Here is a 21,062-nt window from a genome sequence, read left to right as displayed (position 1 = left end):
GTCTGGAAGGAAGAATTAGCCAGTTAAGAACAAGCAAATAAATATTCTTAAAAGTGGGTGCCTTACTTTATTAGTTAGCTGCTTCTTCACAACTTCCTCGGCACGCTCCTGCTCTGTTGGTGGGCCCAACATTGTGCCGTGCTCTAATGTAAGCCGGCCCATTTCATTATTCAGCTTCATGCTTTGGGTAAATCTCTGTGGGAAGAGTAGATGATAAAACATGGTAAACATCAAGCCCCATTTCTATAGTTAAAATGAAGCATAAGAACTGGTTTTAATTCAGGCAGGACTTTAGAGCTTCAATAGTTCACAAAAGCCTTCTTCCATAGCAGCGGGGTACATGGGATCAAATCCTGGTTAAGGCAGCGATGAAGTTAGTGTTTCCCATCAGACTGCCTATTTGTGTACGTCGCTAAAACACAATATCATTATGCATGAGACACTAGTGCTGGGTCATGATAGGCAGACACAACTGTATTACAGGTCAGGACTGAGGTGCATTGGGGTGCCCACAACTGGAACAGTAAAGGGTGCTGCAGATCAGTACAGTGGTGCACTGGCAGAGTTTTGGGGAAGAGGACAGAAAGGAAGACTCTGGGGTGCTGAGGGTTAGAGCTGAGATGCAATGACAGATATATACAGAGAACTTGCACAATGCACAACTGAATATTCCTGACTACCGACTCCTGTTCTAACCACTAGGTTAGAAGGCTGGGTTCAAGGAGGAAAGAGATTAGATCAAGGCTGGGAACAAACAGGTGCAGGAACTATCACAGCTGTGGGCGAATGCTTTGAGCAGCCATTGAATGCTGCTGCTCCTGGGTTTAACAGCCAGTCTGCTGACTCTTCCAACCAATCAGGCATAGATGACAAATCTGAGGAACTGTCGCAGACTGAGGTGTCAGAACACATGAACAAGGGGGTCACCCAATGAAATTAATAGGCATCAGGTTTCAAACAAACAAAAGGAAGTACTTGTTCACACAATGTACAGTCCACCAGTGGAACTCGCAGCCACGGAATGATGTGACGATCGAAAGTAGAAGTGTGTTCAAAAAAGAATTAGGTAAGTTCATGGAAGATAGGTCCATCAATGGCTAGTAGCCAAGATGGTCAGGGATGCAATCTCATGCCCTGGATGCCCCTAAGTATCTGACTGCCAGAAAATTGGACTAGATGACAGAGGATGGTTCACTCAGTAATTGCCCTGTTCTGTTCATTTCCTCTGAAGCATCTGGCAGAGGCCACTGGTGGAAGACAGGATATTGTACTAAATGGACCATTGACCTGACTCAGTATGGCCATTTTTATATTCTTTACAAGCACTATGAGTCAATTCTCATCCATAGTAAACTATCAGTATTCTTGTAAGAATAACATAAAATCAAACTTTCCCTAGAGTAGGATGTTTCAGTCATCATCTTCTTGCCAAAGCAGCTGCCAGAATAGTAAAAAGAAAGCTAAAGAGGCCAGTGAAAGAAGCAAAGTATTTCAGAGGGAGGAGAGAAGGGCAAGTCAAAAGAAATGGCACTGTGAGAAGAGGGAAGTGGCATTTTGAGCAGCTGCAAACACTCTGCTGCGTGCTGGGAGGCCCCATACCTGCATACAGTTTGTGAACATGACACAAACAGACATCAGCTTGGAAAAGATCTTCAGTAGCTCAGGATTTGTTAGCATGCAGTCCTTTAGACAGTTATCCAGAAAGCTCGTATGGTGGCTCAGGACATCATCAATATTGGAAGCCTGTTATAGGAAAACACAACAATAAACAACACATCAACCAGTTCCTTACACTAACCTGCTACCAGAGATTTAAAATATCGGTTAGTGATGTGAAATAAATTAATGGAAAAAGAAAAAGTAAAATTGCTATGAGATATTGAGAAGATCATAGTGCTTAAAATGTAAAGTTAAACTCAGACAGGAAATACATTATAGGAACAAAATGAGATTGGGAAATGCTAACTGTTTCTGTAGGGTTTTACAAGTTTTTAGTCATCTCAACTGATATGGCAAGTTTACATTCAGATAAAACTCTACACTGACTCAAGATGTGCAGAGATTAAAAACGCAAATTGAGTCATGAGAAGGGTATTATAGCAAACGCATCCAAGACATCTGCTCATACTTCTCAGAGCCAACAAGGGTCAAAAGCACAACCTTTCCCAGAACTGGAATGGAATAGGGATAAACCCCGTTCCCTGATGAGTCAGGGACGTTGGTTCTATCTTTCCTTATGCCAAGGGGTTCCTTTTCCATTTCAGAGCTCTTTTTCATGAGAGTGCTTGGTGAAAACAGGGGGAGATTGGCACAATGCAGAACATTAGACTGAAAGGGGCTGCCCTTTCCTGTCATTTCTAAATCTCAGTGATCCTAATTCATGGAATACCAGGTAGGGAAAACCTGGCCCAAACAGTCCCAAGGTATGATTAAGAGCTAGTTCTGTGCTCCAAACCTGTAGTGCAATATATGCCTTATTGAAATCAATGGAAGTTTTGCCCAGATACTTGGGGAGGTCTAAACCCTTGCTGACAATTCCCTTACAAAACTTATATATATGCCTTTAATAGCAAATTAGTGATTAGGATTATTCTGTTTCATAACTGACTGTCATAACAAACAAAAGCAATGTATATGTCACCCAATCTTCCTGACCAACAGTCCAGTCCTCTGGACCCTCAGGGAGGGTCGAGTGAACATACAAAAGAATTCAGAGTGATTATTAGTCATAGTCACAGTCAGAGAGTCAGCAAAAGCTCTGTATCAGTGATTCCTGGGTATGTCTAAAACCTTTGCATCCCAGTACTCTGGGACCATTCTCCCCTCATGCAAAGAGCTGCAATCTTTCTTCTGTTCCTGTTATTTTGTTCTCTTTTGGTAGATGGGATCCAGCCACTGATGGCACCATGTCACATGGTGGTGTAAGCAGGAGCTGGAGCACAGAGAAAAGTGTGGTTCTAAGAGAGAAAAAGCCTTTATTAATAATAGAGATGGGAAGTGATGAAGAAGAGTCAGCACAACTGTGGTGTGGTGAGACCAACAATTTTAGCCCTGTAAATGTCTGCCTGCACAGAAACAGCCTCTGGAGGAATACATTTTGGAACGAAAGACAGCTACTTTTGTGAGTCTCCCACACCCAAAAGTGTGTGTTGCAAACTCTTCTGCAGGAGTTAACTACTCTCCTAGCAAGTGCTGGTGCACAAAGACATATAAAAAAAAAAAAAATCAAACTAGCATTGTAAACTTCAACCACTGGAACAGTCACACGCCAAGGGACAACATTGCTAGGGAGAGTTACTCCAATCTAGACTTCTAAGAAGGCAATAAAATAATGGGGAGTAAGACAAGTGTACGTCTGGAAAACTCTTGTCTGGATCCCCTTAGCTGCTCCTCCTTAAATTTCTTTCTTTTCTAGGCAGAAGCACTGTCAAGCTTCTGATGTTATCACCACAGGAACAGCACTTAAAGAATTCCCAACAATCTCTTCTGGAGCAGTAAGTGTGGGGAACACAGTAACTGTTTTCTGGAGAACGGTATATTTAAATATTTACTTTAAGTAACTGAAATCTGATTTTTTTCTTAAACAAGAGGGATAAGAGTAACAGTTCGGTGACTTGGGACTCTTGTCCATCTGGCCACAGGTCAAACCACTAAACTCACCGATTTCAAGTTTTTCTCAAGGATATGCCATGTTGGTTCCATCACTTCAAACATCATATAATACTGGATATTCTGTACAAAATTCAGCATCCGCTGTCGTAGTGTGAAAGCACCAGCAAACCTGAAAGAGGCAACAAGCTGCAAGCTCAGAGATGGGAACTGGCACTGGCATTGACTTTAGAGAGGCAGGTGAAGCACAACTGAAGACAACCATACAGAAGACAGGAAATAAAACGTTTGCTCACCTTCTCGTAACTTGTTCTTCGAGATGTGTTGCTCACATCCATTCCAATTAGCTGCCCGTGCACTGCATGCACAGTTCACCAGAAAGTTTTTCCCTTAGCAGCATGCATCGGGTCAGCTCTGGAGCCCCCTAGAGTCATGCCTTCATGGCACCGCATATAGGGCCCTGCTGACCCGCCACCTCTCCAGGTTCTTCTTGTCGGATACTCCAACAGAGGGGAAAGCGGGTGGGTTTGGAATGGATATGAGCAACACATCTCGAAGAACAACAGTTAAAAGAAGGTGAGTAACCGTTTTTTCTTCTTCTTCCAGTGCTTGCTCAAATCAATTCCAATTAGGTGACTCCCAAACCTTACCTAGGAGGTGGGGCTGGAGTTTATGGAATCACTGATTGAAGCACAGCCCTGCTGAACACGGCATTGTCCCTGGCTTCCTGGGTGATGGCGTAATGTGAAGTAAAGGTGTGGACCGAAGACCACGTAGCCGCTCTACATATCTCCTGGATCGGTACCAGGGCCAGGAAGGCCAATGAAGATGCTTGAGCTCTGGTGGAGTGTGCAGCCAGAGAGGGGGCAGGGACCTTTGCGAGATTGTAGCAAACCCAGATACAGGATGTGATCCATGATGATATCCTTTGCGTGGACACTGGGAGGCCTTTCATCCTGTCCACTACCGCAACAAACAACTGGTTTGACTTGCGGAACGGCTTAGTTCATTCAACATAAAAGGCCAATGCATGCCGCACATTCAAGGAATGGAGCCTCTGCTCGTAGCTACTAGCATGGGGTTTCTCGAAAAAGACTGGAAGGAATAGGTCTTGATTGGCATGGAAATTTGAGACCACCTTCAGGAGGAACACCAGGTGAGGTTGCAGTTGCACCTTATCTTTGTAAGAAATGGTATATGGGGGGTCAGATGCGAGAGCCTTGAGCTTGGACACCCTTCTGGCTGATGTTATTGCCGCCAAAAAAGCCACCTTGTAGGAAAGGTAGAGAAGTGAGCACGTCGCTAGGGGCTCGAATGGGGGCCCCCCAATCAACCTCGAGAGTACCAAGTTAAGGTCCCATGTGTGAGGTGGGCCACCGAATATGAGGATATAGCCTGTCCAACCCCTTGAGGAACCACTGCACCATTTCGTTAGTGAAGATGGTGCGTCCATGCTCTCCTGGGTGAAAAGCTGAGATGGCAGCCAGGTGAACCTTTATCGAGGAGTGAGACAAAACCTGCTGTTTCAGCTTTAGGAGGTAGTCCAAGATAAAGGGGACCGACAATTGTGTTGGAGGGATACGACTCCACAAGCACCAAATTGCAAATCTTTTCCATTTGGCTAGGTAAGTCGCTCTGGTTGAAGGTTTTCTGCTACCCAGAAGAACCTCTCTAATGGGGTCTGAGCATGTGAGCTCTAGCAGGTTCAGCCATACAGTTTCCAAGCTGTGAGGTGGAGAGACTCGAGATTGGGGTGTTGAAGCCTTCTGTGATGTTGAGTGATGATGTCCAGAACAAGCGGTAGAGTGATTGGAGTATCTACCGATAGCTCCAGTAGCATGGCGTACCAGTGCTGATGTAGCCAGGATAGTGCCACCAGGATCACTGAGGTTCCAGTGCTCCGGATTTTGAGGAGGATCTTATGAATCAACAATATAGGAGGGAATACGTAGAACAGGCAGCTCTTCCATGGAAGCAGAAATGCATCTGCCAGTGAATCCGGGCTGTGGTTCAGGAAGGAGCAAAACTGTAGACACTTCCTGTTGGCCCTTGTGGCAAACAGATCTATCTGGGGAACTCCCCACTGCTGGAAGATATTGTTTATTACATCTGGATGGATAGACCACTCGTGACTGTGAAAAGACCTGCTGAGGTGGTCTGCTAGGTCATTTTGCAACCCTGGAAATAGACTCATAGACTTTAAGGTCAGAAGGGACCATTATGATCGCCTAGTCTGACCTCCTGCACAACGCAGGCTACAGAATCTCACCCACCCACTCCTGCAACAAACCCCTCACCTATGTCTGAGCTACTGAAGTCCTCAAATCATGGTTTAAAGACTTCAAGGTGCAGAGAATCCTCCAGCAAGTGACCGGTGCCTGATGCTGTAGAGGAAGGTGAAAAACCCCTAGGGCCTCTGCCAATCTGCCCTGGAGGAAAATTCCTTCCCGACCCCAAATATGGCGATCCGCTAAACCCTGAGCATGTGGCCAAGACTCACCAGCCAGACACCCAGGAAAGAATTCTCTGTAACTCAGATCCCACCCCATCTAACATCCCATCATAGGCCATTGGGCATATTTACCCCTAATAGTCAAAGATCAATTAATAGCCTAATTTTGGCAATCCCATAATACCATCCCCTCCATAAATGTATCAAACTTAGACTTGAAGACAGATATGTCTTTTGCCCCCACTGCTCCCCTTGGAAGGCTGTTCCAGAACTTCACTCCTCTGATGCTTACAAACCTTCTTCTAATTTCAAAGTTTAAACTTCCTGATGGCCAGTTTATATCCATTTGTTCTTGTATCCACATTGGTACTGAGCTTAAATAATTCCTCTCCCTCTCCGGTATTTATCCCTCTGATATATTTAAGAGAGCAATCATATCTCCCCTCAGCCTTCTTTTGATTAGGCTAAACAAGCCACGTTCTTTGAGTCTCCTTTCATAAGACAGGTTTTCCATTCCTCGGATCATCCTAGTAGCCCTTCTCTGTACCTGTTCCAGTTTGAATTCATCCTTCTTAAACATGGGAGACCAGAACTGCACACAGAATTCCAGATGAGGTCTCACCAGTGCATTATGTAAGGGTACTAACACCTCCTTATCTCTACTGGAAATACCTTGCCTGATGCATCCCAAGACTGCATTAGCTTTTTTCACGGCCACATCACATTGACAGCTCATAGTCATCCTGTGATCAACCAATACCCTGAGATCCTTCTCCTCCTCTGTTACTTCCAACTGATGAGTCCCCAGTTTATAACAAAAATTCTTGTTATTAATCCCTAAATGCATGACCTTCCACTTTTCGCTATTAAATTTCATCCTATTACTATTACTCCAGTTTACAAGGTCATCCAAGATCTTCCTGTAGGATATCCCGGTCCTTTTCTGTATTGGTAAAACCTCCCAGCTTTGTGCCATCCGGAACTTTATTAGCACACTCCCACTTTTTGTGCCAAGGTCAGTATTAAAAAGATTAAATAAGACTGGTCCCCAAACCGATCCCTGAGGAACTCCACTAGTAACCTCCTTCCAGCCTGACAGTTCACCTTTCAGTGTGACCCGTTGTAGTCTCCCCTTTAACCAGTTCCTTATCCACCTTTCAATTTTCATATTGATCCCCATCTTTTCCAATTTAACTAATAATTCCCCATGTAGAACCGTATCAAATGCTTTACTGAAATTGAGGTAAATTAGATCCACTGTGTTTCCTTTGTCTAAAAAATCTGTTACCTTCTCAAAGAAGGAAATCAGGTTGGTTTGCCATGATCTACCTTTTGTAAAACCATGTTGTATTTTGTCCCAATTATCATTGACCTCCATGTCCTTAACTACTTTCTCCTTCAAAATTTTTTCTAAGACCTTGCATACTACAGATGTCAAACCAACAGGCCTGTAGATACCCGGATCACTTCCAAAAGTACGCTTCCAAAGGTATGGACTGTGCTATGCAGAACTTCCAGAGCTTGAGGGCTTCCTGACACAGGGGAGAGGAGTGTGCTCCCCCATCTGTTGATATAAAACATCACTGTTGTATTGTCTGTCAGGGACAATATGCACTTGCCCTCCAGGAGAGGACGAAAGGCCTGACATGCCAGTTGGACTGCCCTGAGCTTCCTTACATTGATGTGACTGCCCTGAGCTTCCTTACATTGATGTGAAGCATCAGTTCCTCCTGAGACCAGAGGCCCTGAGTTCTGTGCTCCCCTAGGTGTGCCCTCCACCCAATGGCTGAGGTGTCGGTGGTCAGACATAGGGATGGACAAGGTTTGGAGAATGCAACCCCTGCGCATACCAACTGCAGGTCGAGCCACCAGTGAAGAGATTTGAGAACCTCCGGTGGAAGGGTAACCACCATGTCTAGACTGTGCCTGTTTGGTCGATACACCAATGCTAGCCAAGCTTGGAGAGGTCCGAGTCTGAGCCTCACATGTTGCACTACATATGTGCAAGATGCAGAGTTTTAAGTAACTCCTTACTGTGGTTACAGAGAATTGTTTGAGGTCCTGTATGATGTTGTGAATGGCCTGGAAGTGGGATTGAGGCAAGAACGTTCTGGCCTGTGTTGAGTCTAGCACTGCCCCTATGAACTCTATTCTCTGAGTAGGGGTGAGCGGTGACTTTTGAGTGTTTAGGAAGAGGCCCAATGCGTTGAAGGTGGATCTTATGAGGGAGACATGCTGATCCACTTGTGTTCTGGACCGGCCCTTGACTAGACAGTAGTCTAGGTAAGGAAATATCTGAACCTGCCTTTTCCGCAGAAAAGTGGCCACGACGGCCATACATTTGGTGAGCACCTGAGGTGCTGATGATAGGCCGAACGCTAGTACTGTGAATTGGTAGTGGGAACTCCTGACAGTAAGCCTTAAGAAGTGCCTGTGGGACAGGATTACGGCAATGTGGAAGTATGCATCATTCAAGACAAGGTCAGCATACCAATCTCCTGGATCTAGGGAGGGGATGATAGTGGCCAAAGAAACCATTCAGAAGTTTAGTTTCTTAACGAACCTGTTGAGATTGTGCAGGTCCAAGATGGGTCTGAAGCCCCCTATTGCTTTTGGTATTAGGAAATACCAGGAGTAAAACCCCTTTCCCCTGAGATCCAGCTGAACCTCCTCCGCAGCCCCCACCGATAGGAGGGTTTGTACCTCAAGGACGAGAAGTTGCTCGTAAGAAGGGTCCCCGAAGAGGGACAGGGAAGGGGGGCGGGAGGGAAGGGGGGCAGGAGGCAGGGGGTGAGGAAAATTTGAGAGAATATCCCACTCCTGCCATGCAGAGGACCCAACAATCTGAGGTGATTTGGGACCATGCTCGGTAGCAATGGGACAGACATTCCGAAAACATGAAAGAAGGATCCAGTTGAGAGGTTGGCATAACGCTTTCGGGCGCATCCTCAAAAGGTCTGCCCAGGGCCTGGTGGCTGCCTGGATGACCCAAATCCCCTGTTATTTGGGATTTGGCGATGGTGGTTCTGATTTCTGGGATGCCTACGGTTCTGGTCCTGCCTAGACTGCCCCTGGTATGGTCGTGTCATGGGCTGAGGCCTAAATTGTCTACACTGGGTGGCAGAGGTGTGCAGTCCCAGCGATCTCAGAGTGTCTTTCAAACTGTGGAGTCTCAAATCCATTTTCTCTGAAAATAATGTGGACCCCTCAAACAGTAGGTCCTGAATTGCCTGTTGGACCTCCCTGGGGAGGCCCAAGTCCTGCAGACAGAAGCAACGGAGCATTGCGATGCCCGAAGACAACGTCCACGTTGCGGAGTCCGCCGAGTCTAATGCGGCTTGCAGCAACATCCTCGTGACCGTTTTGCCCTCATCAACGAGAGCTGAGAATTCCAACTTAGAATCCAGTGGGACAAGGTCCGAGAATTTGGACCCTGCATCCCATGTCTTAAAGTTATAATGGCTAAGGATCTATAATGGCTAAGGATCGCTTGTTGGTTTGCGATATGAAGCTGGAGCCCTCCAGGGGAATATATCTTCCTCCTGAAGAGGTCCAGCTTCTTTGCACCCTTAGCTCGAGGAGTAAACCCTTGTTACCCTTGCCTCTCCCACATGTTAACAGCTGCCATTACCAATGAGTCTGGTGAGGGGTGGGTAAACAAATATTTATAGCCCTTCGAAGGCACAAAGTACTTTCTCTCAACTCCTTAGCTGTAGGAACCAGAGAGGATGGTGTTTTCCAAAGAGCTTTTTTGTTCTCCTTAATGGTCTTTATCAGGGGAAGGGCCAGCCTGGTGGATCCTGCTGGGGATAAAACGTCCACCATTGGATTGGACACATCAGTGACCTCCTCCATCTGTATCCCAAGGTTCTGAGCGACCCGCCTCAGAAGTTCAAGGTGGGCTCTGTTGTCAGGAAGGGGAGGCCCTAAGGATGTTCCTGCCACTGCCTCATCTGGAGACGAGGATGACGAGTCCCAAACATGGGAGGGACCCTCCTGTCCACCCAGCTCCTCAAAACACTGCGGCTCTTTCCCCAAGTCGGAGTCTGCCTTGATGCTGGCCCCGGTCGCAGCGGCAGTTACGGTACCGTCCGTGGTACTAAGTGTAGCTGCGGTGCCGGGTACAGTGCCAGATGTGCTGTCAATGCCAGGCGCGGTACCGATTGTGGTGCTGGTGGTGGTGGCTGATGCCCAGAGAAATCCCTGGCTCTAGATGCAGTCCTTCTCTCAGACGCGACCGAAAAGGAGCGTACAGAGGTGGACTCCTGAAGTGGTGGATAGTTCTCTGAAAACATCCACTCAAAAAAGCAGTCAACAAGCAAACAGAATTTGGGAATCATTAAGAAAGGGGACAGATAAAAAGACAGAAAATACTGTATTGCTTCTATATAAATCCAATGGTATGCCCACATCTTGAATACTGCGTGCAGAGGTGGTCACCCCATCTCAAAAAAGATATATTGGAATTGGAAAAGGTTCAGTAAAGGACAACAAAAATGATTAGGAGTATGGAATGGCTTCTGTATGAGGAGAGATTAATAAGACTGGGACTTTTTAGCTTGGAAAAAAGAGACGACTAAGGGGGATATGATAGACGTCTATGAAATCATGGCAGGTGTGGAGAAAGTAAATAAGGAAGTGTTATTTACTCCGCCTCATAACACAAGACCTAAGGGTCACCAAATTAAATTAACAGACAGCAGGTTTAAAACAAACAAAAGGAAGTACTTTTTTAAACAACCCACAGTCAACTTGTGGAACTCTTTGCTGGAGGATGTTGTGAAGGCCAAGACTATAATAGGGTTAAAAAAAGAACTAGATAAATTCATGGAGAATAGGTCCATCAATAACCATTAGCCACGACAGCCAGGGATGGTGTCCCTAGCATCTGTTTGCCAGAAGCTGGGAAAGGGCAACAAGGAATGGATCACTTGATGATTACCTGTTCTGTTCATTCTCTCTGGGGCACCTGGCATTGTCCACTGCCGGAAGACAGGATACTGGGCTAGATGGACCTTTGGTCTGACCCGGTATGCCTGTTCTTATGTTAATTCAAAAACTCTTCAGAGGTGTATGCTTCAATATCATTGCCAAATAAATCTTTAAAAAATTATGAATAAGACAATGGATTTCACCTTCCAATTCTTTCACCATCTGTGAAAAGCACAGGTTTACATAGTACCCATATGTAGGGTTTACATAGTACCCATATTTCCGTGCATATTTTCTGCTAGGCTGGGACTATAGCATGGTTGCCCAGACAGACTAAATTTCCCAGCCTGCCTTGCTCTCCTGCTTCCAAGAGAGAAAGACTGGCTGGAATCACCAGGGGCTACCATGATTTTCCTCACACTGAGGATGAAGGGAGGTTCTAGTCCACACTGTTCATGGAACTCCAACCTTGGGCCTTAAGGCTAGGGACCACTGCATGTGCTCCTTCATGAATTTCAGAGTGCCTCCCTAAGACCATTTCCGTCCCCTGAGAGAAATCACTAACCATTACACCTGCAAACCTGAGACAAGGCAGTACAGCCCAGGAGAGATCTCATTCATTTTAAGGCCTAGAGACCATTACAAGGGTACTTTCAGACAAGCAGAATTACAAGGTACTTTAATAAAATTTTCCTTCTCTAAAGATTCTGAGTTGTCCATGAACTGTGCTTGGTGCAAATCAGAAAGGGGCATGTTAAGAATCTTAGTACCTTCAGGGTATTCTGAGCTGACCCAGTCTCTGGTGTAAAGTAGGGTAGCCCCATGGCTACCAGTTATCCACAGACCCCAAAGGGCCATTAAAGCAACAGGGAATCACCAGGGAAGGTTTGTTATTAACTGTGATGGAGGAATAAAGCAGCTCCCCAAATCAAAATCCTTAATTGCAGCCAGCTCACATTGCAAAAGAAACAATTATTTTAGCAGAGAGAGAGTTTGGGTTCATGTCTTGGAAACAGTTTCTGCAGGACTGACAGACCAAAGCAACAATTGCTTTGTACATATATAGAGGAGAAACTGTGTGTCTGGCTTTCATACATCTGGAAAAGAAACATCCCTGGGAAAGGCAGACATGGCCCTTCCTCAGATCAAATGGGCTCTGACACAGAGGTAACTATGCTTTAGATCAGCTAGGTCATAGCAATGCAAAACGCATGAGACAACCTGGTCTTCTTAGTGACAAGAAGGAAACAGGATCAAATGAAAGAAGTAGTTATGTGGCCTATGAAGTATTGCAGCCAGGACCAGTAAACCCACCAAGCACATTAATTCCAGCACAGAGTGCTAGGATGTAGTACCAGAGATTTGGTTGATTTCCCCTAAACCCTGGCTGTCTCCACTATCAAGCTCTTGGGTGACAGTGGGAGAGACAGCCAGAGGAAGAAGGGGTTACTAACCTTGTGCAGTAACTGTGGTTCTTCGAGATGAGAGTCCTTAGGGATGCTCTACTGTAAGTGTACCTGCATCCATGCGCTTCTGATCAGAGATTTTAGGTAGCAGTCTCCAATCGGCCCGCACTTGTGCTCTCCCTGTCTTGTTCCTTGTCTTGAGGCTATCTAGCCCTGTGCAGGCAAACTGCCCTTAGTTCCTTCTCTTTATTGAGAACTCCAAAGTAGAGGGGAGGAGGGCGGGTCGTGGAGCACCCATGGGGACACACATCTTGAAGAACCACAGTTACTGCACAAGGTGAGTAACCCATGTGATAAATGAGAGGGGGGATAGCGCCCTTTTGTGGACACCCAGCCAGCCAGTTGGCTATAGAATCCCTCTTGGTGGTTGTTCTCTATGTGCTTTACCTGTAAAGGGTTAACAAGCCCACAGGTAAAAGGAATGGAGTGGGCACCTGTCAAGGTTCCTTCCCCACTCTGAACTTTAGGGTACAGATGTGGGGACCTGCATGAAAGACCCCCTAAGCTTATTCTTACCAGCTTAGGTTAAAAACTTCCCCAAGGTACAAACTTTGCCTTGTTCTTGAACCCTATGTTGCCACCACCAAGCGTGTTAAACAAAGAACAGGGAAAGAGCCCACTTGGAGACGTCTTCCCCCCAAAATATCCCCCCAAGCCCTAGGGGAAGGCTTGATAAAAATCCTCACCAATTTGTACAGGTGAACACAGACCCAAACCCTTGGATCTTAAGAACAATCAGGTTCTTAAAAGAAGAATTTTAATTAAAGAAAGGGTAAAAGAATCACCTCTGTAAAATCAGGATGGTAAATACCTTACAGGGTAATCAGATTCAAAACATAGAGAATCCCTCTAGGCAAAACCTTAAGTTACAAAAAGACACAAAAACAGGAATATACATTCCATTCTGCACAGCTATTTTACCAGCCATTAAACAAAAGAAAATCTAATGCATTTCTAGCTATATTACTTACTAATTTTTTACAGGAGTTCTGAGCTGCATTCCTGATCTGTTCCCAGCAAAAACATCACACAGACAGACAGACCCTTTGTTCCCCCCCACTCCAGCTTTGAAAGTATCTTGTCTCCTCATTGGTCATTTTGGTCACGTGCCAGTGAGGTTATCTTAGCTTCTTAATGCTTTACAGGTGAAAGGGTTTTGCCTTTGGCCAGGAGGGATTTTATAGCACTGTGGACAGAAAGGTGGTTACCCTTCCCTTTATATTTATGACAGCACCTGCCCAAAAGAGCCAGTGGGAGGGCTAGAACTTTTTAAACTTGGGAAAAAACTCCCCTTTGTCTGTCTGTTGCGATTCTCCGGGAAAGAGGGGAACAGGGAGCAGTTATGCTGTAAGAAGCTTTAAGCCAGACAAGAAAACCATCAGATCATATCTAGAACTACTTTTAACAACCCAAATGTGTAAGTTGATCAAGTATGTTTAGAAAGATGTGATTAGGATTATTTCTGTTTATTTCTTATGGCTAGTGGACTCCTCTGTGCTAACCCCAGATGCTTTTGTTTGCTTGTAACCTTTAAAGCTGAACCCCCAAGAAAGCTATTTTGGGTGCTTAATTTTTGGAAATGCTCTTTTAAAATCTACCAAAAGCTCAAATTCCAGATGTATTTTCTTTCTGTTTTTAATAAAATTTACTTTTTTTAAGGACGGGATTGGATTTTTGGTGTCCTAAGGGGTTTGTGCATATGTTGTTTAATTAGCTGGGGGTAACAGCTAATTTCCTTTGTTTTCTTTCTCAGCTCTTCCCGGGGTGTGTGTGTGTGTGTGAAAGGGCTTGAGGGTATCCCACAGGGAGGAATTCCCAAGTGCGCCTTCCTGGGTTCCAAGGGGTTTGCATTTGGGTGGTGGCAACGTTTACCAAGCCAAGGTCAGAGAAAAGCTGTAACCTTGGGAGTTTAATACAAGCCTGGAGTGGCCAGTATTAATTAAAATCCTTGAAGGCCCCCACCTTCTGCACTCAAAGTGCCAGAGTGGGGAATCAGCCTTGACACCCATTCTTTCTTCTTTGAGTAGTATCGTTATGGGTGCTCCACTGTGGGTGACTCTACAGCGGTATTCCTGATGGAGCGGTGGGGCTTCACAGTTGATACTGATACTAATACTGTGGAGGCAAACATAACATCACATGCTGAGTCATGGGTAACTGCATAATGTTCTGAAAATATATGAGTGGATGCCCACGTTGCTGCTCTGCATATTTCTGTAATGGGAACATTTTTGATGAAGGCTACAGAAGTGGAAACGGATCTCATGGAATGAGTTTGGACTCCAGATGGAGGTTGCAGATTTCAGGCATGATAGCAATAGTTAATGCAGTTCGATATTCATCTGGAGTCTGATTTAATATTGCACATCACTTGAATCTGACTGCAATTGAGAGGAATAGTTTAGGAGATTTCCTAAAGTCTTTTGTTCTATCCAAATAGAATGCCAAAGCTTTCCTGACACCGAGTGTATGCAATATTGCTTCTCTGTTGCTACGGTGAGGCTTTGGGAAGAAGGTGGGAGGGTGAATGACCTGTTTTATATGGAAGGACAAAGCTATTTTGGAGAGGAACTCTGGGTGTGGTCTCAGTGTGACCTTACCCTTAAAGAAAATTGTGAAGGGAGGGTGTACCATTAGAGCCCCTATTTCCTTGATCCTCTGAGCTGAGGTGATGGCCACTGGAATGCTGTTTTCATAGACAGATGCATAAATGAGCATGTGGCCAGGGATTTGAAAAGGGGTTTTGTTAGGCCCCTGAAGACCAGATTAAGGTCCCATGCTGGTAAGGTACATCTGCTTTGTGGGAAGAGGTTACACATACCCTTGAGGAATCTCTTTGCTGTTGGATGAGCAAATATTGAATATCTATCTTCCGAAAAAAAGCTGTTATGGCTGCAAGAAGCCTGAGGCAATTTCGCACTGTCACAGTGGGATAAACCTTCAGATCTAAAGCACTGGCCAGCATTGTCTAGAATTGTACCTGGGGAAGGAAGGCCTTGCTTTTGAAGCGTACAAGACTGCTCCTATGAACTCTATTTTTGTACAGGAGACAGGACTGACTTCTCTGTGTTGGTGCCTAGTGTGTCAAAGGTGGATTGGATCACAATCATGCTGGATAGCACCTGAGCACTGGACCACCCTCTCACCAATCTGTCATCCAGGTAGGGAAACACTTGAATGCCTGATTTTCTGAGGAAAGAAGCCACTGCTACCATATACTTTTGGCTCTGACATATTGCCATATGGAAATGCGCATCTTTTAAGTTGAGTGCAGAATTCCAGTCTCCAGGACCAAGGGAGGGGATAATGGAAGCCAGCATGCCTGTGCAAAACTTTATACTGTTCAAATGTTTGTTGAGGTGTCACAGGTCTAGTATGGGTCTGAGGCCTCCTTTTGCTTTTGGGATCAGGAAGTAGAGGGAATAAGACCCCTTCCCTCTGTTCAACTGTGGATCCTTCTCTGTGGCTCCCAACTGGAGGAGGCACTGCATCTCCCAAAGGAGAGCTTCCTCATGAGAGTGGTCCCTGAAGAGGGACAGGGAAGGGAGTGGGAAGGGGGGATCGAAATGAACTAAAGGGTCTATACACTGTGCTTCAGACCCACTGGTCTGTGGTGATGCAAGAACAAACACTCGGGTAGTGTGATAGCTGGTTGGTAAACAGAGGAATAGGAGAGGTTGGCAGTACGGAAACTGGTAGGCTGTCTTTGATAAACACATCATAGTGTTTGCTTTGCACTCCCAGATTGCCAAGATGAACTAGCAGCTTCTGAAGAAAGGGGAGGTCTTCCGCTATATCTTCTGCTCTTCTTTCTCGCTAGGTCCTAGTGGCAAGGTGTGAAAGCAAAATAGTGTGACTGCTGAAGACCAAACTTCTTTTTCTTTGGGGCAGGTATATATGTGCCCAAAGATCTGAGTGTTGACCTGGAGTCTTTCAGGCTATGCGGCTTGTCATGTAGACTGCTTGGAGAAAAAGGGATGATCCTTCACAGGGAAAGTCTGTTCGACCTCTTGAGGGAGACCTAATGACTGGAGCCATGAACATCTGTATATTGAAATGGCCGATGCCATGCCTTGACAGCAGAGTCAGCAGCATCCAACCCCGCCTGAAATGATGTTCTAGCCAATAACTTTCCCTCATCCAGCAACCGAGAAATTCTTGTCTTGCATCCTTTGACTCGGTCTACAAATTTTAAACCAGAAGTTAAAGTCATACTGCCCCAGCAGTGCCAGCTGGTTAGTGATCCTGAACTGCAGGCCAGCTTTCTGCCAAACAGGTCAAGTGTTTTACCATACTTTGATTTTGGGGTATACACCTATTGCTCTGTTCTCTTTCTTATTGGTGGCTAAGACCACCAGCGACCTCAGCGGGGGTGGGTACACTTTACTAATATTTTACTAGCACTAAATTCTCTTTAAAGAAGAATAACCATCAAGTACAAGGTTTGAATTAATCAACAGGCTTTCTATCAGATGCTGAAATGCTGCTTAAAACAACTTCTCTTCGCTTGGCAAAAACACGTATAATGACTTAGCGAAGGGACTAGAACAGGGGACATTTAAAATGTGTAACCACTAAGAAGAAAAAAAAAAAACTTCACAATGCTCCAATGGGAGAAAAAAGCCATACCACTTAGCCGAATGCAGTGAGTACTCCTTAGCAGCCTTATTGCTGATCCAAACATTGCACAACTGTCTCTCCACATGCTTGCAATAGAACATGTGTCTGAAAAGCATCTGGTATCTGGTTAAAGCTTTCCTGGAAATAGAACACAGGAAGAACAAAAATAATAAAGATTAAACCCCATTCTAATTAGCAGACAAGATAAGGTTGCTCTATACGCCACACACAATACAAAACCACCAAAGCAAGGAAATAAAAAGCTAAGGCATCTAACATGACATACCTTTTACTCCTCCACCCAGAGATGCACTACTCACCACTAAAGCAACCACAATCATAATTGCCCCAGTAGCGATGCCAGCCTTCCAGCACCCCCTCCTCAAACTCCCCAACACCATGAACAGCCAGCCATCCCCACCCCCCACCTGACTGTTCTGCACAGTTCTGAAAAACCACACTCATGCCTGTCTGGGAAAGGGGTGCTGGAAGGCTAGCTGATGCCAAAGCATGCAGCAGTGCACCAACTACACTAGAAACTAATGTTAATGCTTCAACTTTTCACCAAGATTTTTAAGAGAAAAAGGAGAAAGACATGTGGCCAAGGACTAGGCTCTGGACACAGTGACAGTTCCTCTACTTGCTGTCATTGCACTAAAAGTGGGAACAGAGGTGGGTGGGACTGGCACTTCTGTTAATACCTTTGGACACCAAACGTTCAGTGCCACAAAGAGGCGCTGTGCCCCACCCAATAGATGCAGCTCTCTGCAGAATTCTAAAGCTCTGCAGCAGGGACCTGCATCCCAAAAGCAGAAACATGAAGGGACCACCTCACAGAACATTTGCTTTTTAAGTACAGCCCTCGTAACAGAGCAGACTTTAGTCTAGAGCCTCTCCAACTATGGAAGAAAAAAGAGTCAGACACCTGGAGGCTGTGGTACTTTTGCTGACAATCATAGAATACCAGGGTTGGAAGCGACCTCTGGAGGCCATCTAGTCTAACCCCCTGCTCAAAGCAGGAACAATCCCCAACTAAATCATCCCAGCCAGGGTATGTCAAGCCTGACCTTAAAAACTTCTAAGGAAGGAGATTCCACCACCTCCCTAGGTAACACATTCCAGTGTTTCACCACTCTCCTAGTGAAAAAGTTTTTCCTAATATCCAACCTAAACCTCCCCCACTGCAACTTGAGACCATTACTCCTCATTCTGTCATCTGCTACCACTGAGAACAGTCTAGATCCATCCTCTTTGGAACCCCCTTTCAGGTAGCTGAAAGCAGCTATCAAATCCCCCCTCATTCTTCTCTTCCGTAGACTAAACATCCCCAGTTCCCTCAGCCTCTCTTCATAACTCATGTGTTCCAGTCTCCTAATCATTTTTATTGCCCTCCGCTGGACGTTTTCCAATTTTTCCACATCCTTCTTGTAGCGTGGGGCCCAAAACTGGACACAGTACTCCAGATGAGGCCTCACCAATGTCGAATAGAGTGGAATGATCATTTCCCTTGATATGCTGGCAATGACCCTACTTATACAGCCCAAAATGCCATTGGCCTTCTTGGCAACAATGGCACACTGTTGACTCATACCCAGCTTCTTGCCCACTGTAACCCCTAGGTCCTTTTCTGCAGAACTGCTGCCTAGCCATTCGGTCCCTAGTCTGTAGCGGTGCATGGGAATCTTCCGTCCTAAGTGCAGACTCTGCATTGTCCTTGTTGAACCTCATCAGATTTCTTTTGGCCCAATCCTCTAATTTGTCTAGGTCGCTCTGTATCCTATCCCTACCCTCCAGTGAATCTACCTCTCCTCCCAGTTTAGTGTCATCTGCAAACTTGCTGAGGGTGCAATCCACACCAATACTTCTCCCAAGTACTCAGCTCAATGAACTTTTTTACTTAAGCCTAAACCCCAGAATATGGATCTAATTTACACCCACTCTCACCTTCAGAGAGCAGAAATCTTTTCTTTTAAGCACGATTTTTTTTTCAAATGTCCCACAAGCCTGTTGATTTTTAAAAGGTGGGGCCCAGATTAAGGGATATACCATTTTGGTCATTTATTAACAGCTAATTATGGGACTGCAGGTGAACTCATTTTGTTCCTTCCTGTTGAAAAGCAACCTCCTGTCTGTTTGTGTGTCACGGGCAGGATTGCCAGTGTAAAACCAACAGACCCCGGTTGTTGGTGGGCAGGATCGAACCTGGGACCTCTGGAGCTACATACATGAGCTCTAAGCCATATGGCCCTTAGCTAAGGCTGTAGATCAGACTCAATCTCTCTCTAAGTGGTCTTGGTGCCACTAGACGGGTCAGCGCACCTCACCCAGGAGGTGTGGGGGTTATACCAGCACTTGCTGATGAAGGCAGGAGATTGTGCTGCAGCTTAAGTGGAATTTTCAAACTCTCATAACTTGGTCAAATAAAAACTAACTTTCACCACAACATTGAAGGCATTTCTCAATGACAATGGTTTGCCCATACCACCCCTCCATTTTGTTTCAAGAGCTACTAAAGACATGCCTTTTTTTAAAATAGAGGAGGAAATGTATTTCCTCAACTCTTCCCTCATTCAAAGAATGGCTGATCCATTTGCTCAAACTTTAAAACAAGAATTCACCTTCAAGCAGAGACCTAACCTGGAATATTTATGCCTGAAAGGCAACCATTTCAGAAAGTTATGAGTGACTGACAACAGGGGATGATGAGGGTTAGACTGGAAATACTTAGGCAATCTTAAGTTATAAAATACGTTGCTAGCATTTCCAGCTAAGTTTTATGTTTTTATATAGTTTAAAACAGAAGCCTGAAATTCGAAAGACACCTCAGGTATTTTGGTCATATAAACCAACCATTTGGCAGAGTTTTAATGCAGATAAAGTCATGGTCTAAGGATCTAACAGGCATAGCAATGGAAGTAAATGACCTCAGTGCTGCCCCTTTACGTATCACTAACCTAGGTAGTTTACATCTTTGAAGAAAGAGACATTCTGTCTTGCTTTTTTAACTACTGTATGAGTTCTGTGTAGAAGTAGGTTTGTGTTTTTTCTTTGTGGCCTAATACTTTACCTGTTTATAATGAGTGACAGAGGCCACTTGACAATGTAATCAAAAGAAAATGCTTCTAGGCCACTGAGAGTGAGCTCTGTGGGATCAGCATTGATAATTGCCTTTTCCTGTTTCGTTTCAATGGCCAGCACTCTCAAGAGCTGTGTAATGAGATCATGGGGCATCAAGTCAATCTGTAAAGAAACAAAGAGCAGGAAAAAGATGCTGCTGGACATTTTCTATTATTGTGTAGCTGCAGACATGTGTGGCAATAGGACTGGCCTGAATGCATTGTATGGAATGTTGTTAGATTCATTCTCAAGTCTTGAAAACAACACCCAATTAAGTAATAGCGACTTGTTGGAAGGAATATCATGCTGTTGATGAGCCAATCAGCAGTGTCAGTTCTGTTGACATTAGAGCATGAACAGATAGAAGAATAGTCATTTTGATGTTTTGTGGAGAGATCATTAACTTCAAGAGAGTTAAACAACGAGCAGCAAAGATCCATCTCTGCTGACTGTCAGTTACTACTGGACAGCTAGACTTGAATAAAGGTTCAAAAAGCTCTTGGGACTTTCGTGCTAAAATTTCGGAACATAATAGGTAGACAGATGCTACTAATTGACTCAAACACTTCATTTTATTATTTTGGGCTATGGGGTTCAGAGCTAGGAATAAAAGCAGAAGCACTGTACCCACTCAGCAATACTGTGTCCACCTCATCCTGTCAGCACAGGAGTCAATAATGAAGCAGAAATGGAAGTGGAAAGGAGATTATCCTGAGACAGCTGAAGAGGGCTCTTTCTTCCATCTATATTTTCTGGGATTCTTTGCTTTGCTTTTACAATTTTCTTTAAAGCATATGGATTTTTCTAGGACATGGATGGGCCTCACTGCTCTATTTCAGATTATTTTCTTTTTATATAGACTCTTA

The 21,062-nt window shown here is 44.9% G+C and overlaps 1 protein-coding gene across 3 annotated transcripts in view; it reads right to left on the bottom strand.

Moving 5' to 3' along the window:
* TUBGCP2 (tubulin gamma complex component 2) overlaps positions 1 to 21,062 on the bottom strand; it is a 93,412-nt gene that overhangs the window by 14,119 nt on the left and 58,231 nt on the right. For all 3 annotated transcript variants that reach the window (XM_048859473.2, XM_048859475.2, XM_048859471.2), the window contains 5 exons: positions 20,147 to 20,319; positions 17,089 to 17,217; positions 3,661 to 3,781; positions 1,600 to 1,743; positions 67 to 195 (listed from right to left, as the gene is read on the bottom strand). In XM_048859473.2, the coding sequence (XP_048715430.1) occupies positions 67 to 195; positions 1,600 to 1,743; positions 3,661 to 3,781; positions 17,089 to 17,217; positions 20,147 to 20,319 (696 nt within the window). The remainder of the gene's footprint in view (positions 1 to 66; positions 196 to 1,599; positions 1,744 to 3,660; positions 3,782 to 17,088; positions 17,218 to 20,146; positions 20,320 to 21,062) is intronic.

This window comes from Caretta caretta, chromosome 7, assembly GCF_965140235.1.
Source record: "Caretta caretta isolate rCarCar2 chromosome 7, rCarCar1.hap1, whole genome shotgun sequence".
Taxonomy (NCBI): Eukaryota; Metazoa; Chordata; order Testudines; family Cheloniidae; genus Caretta; species Caretta caretta.
The sequence above is the reverse complement of the archived record's forward strand: the minus strand, read 5'-3'. Positions and strand labels throughout refer to the sequence as shown.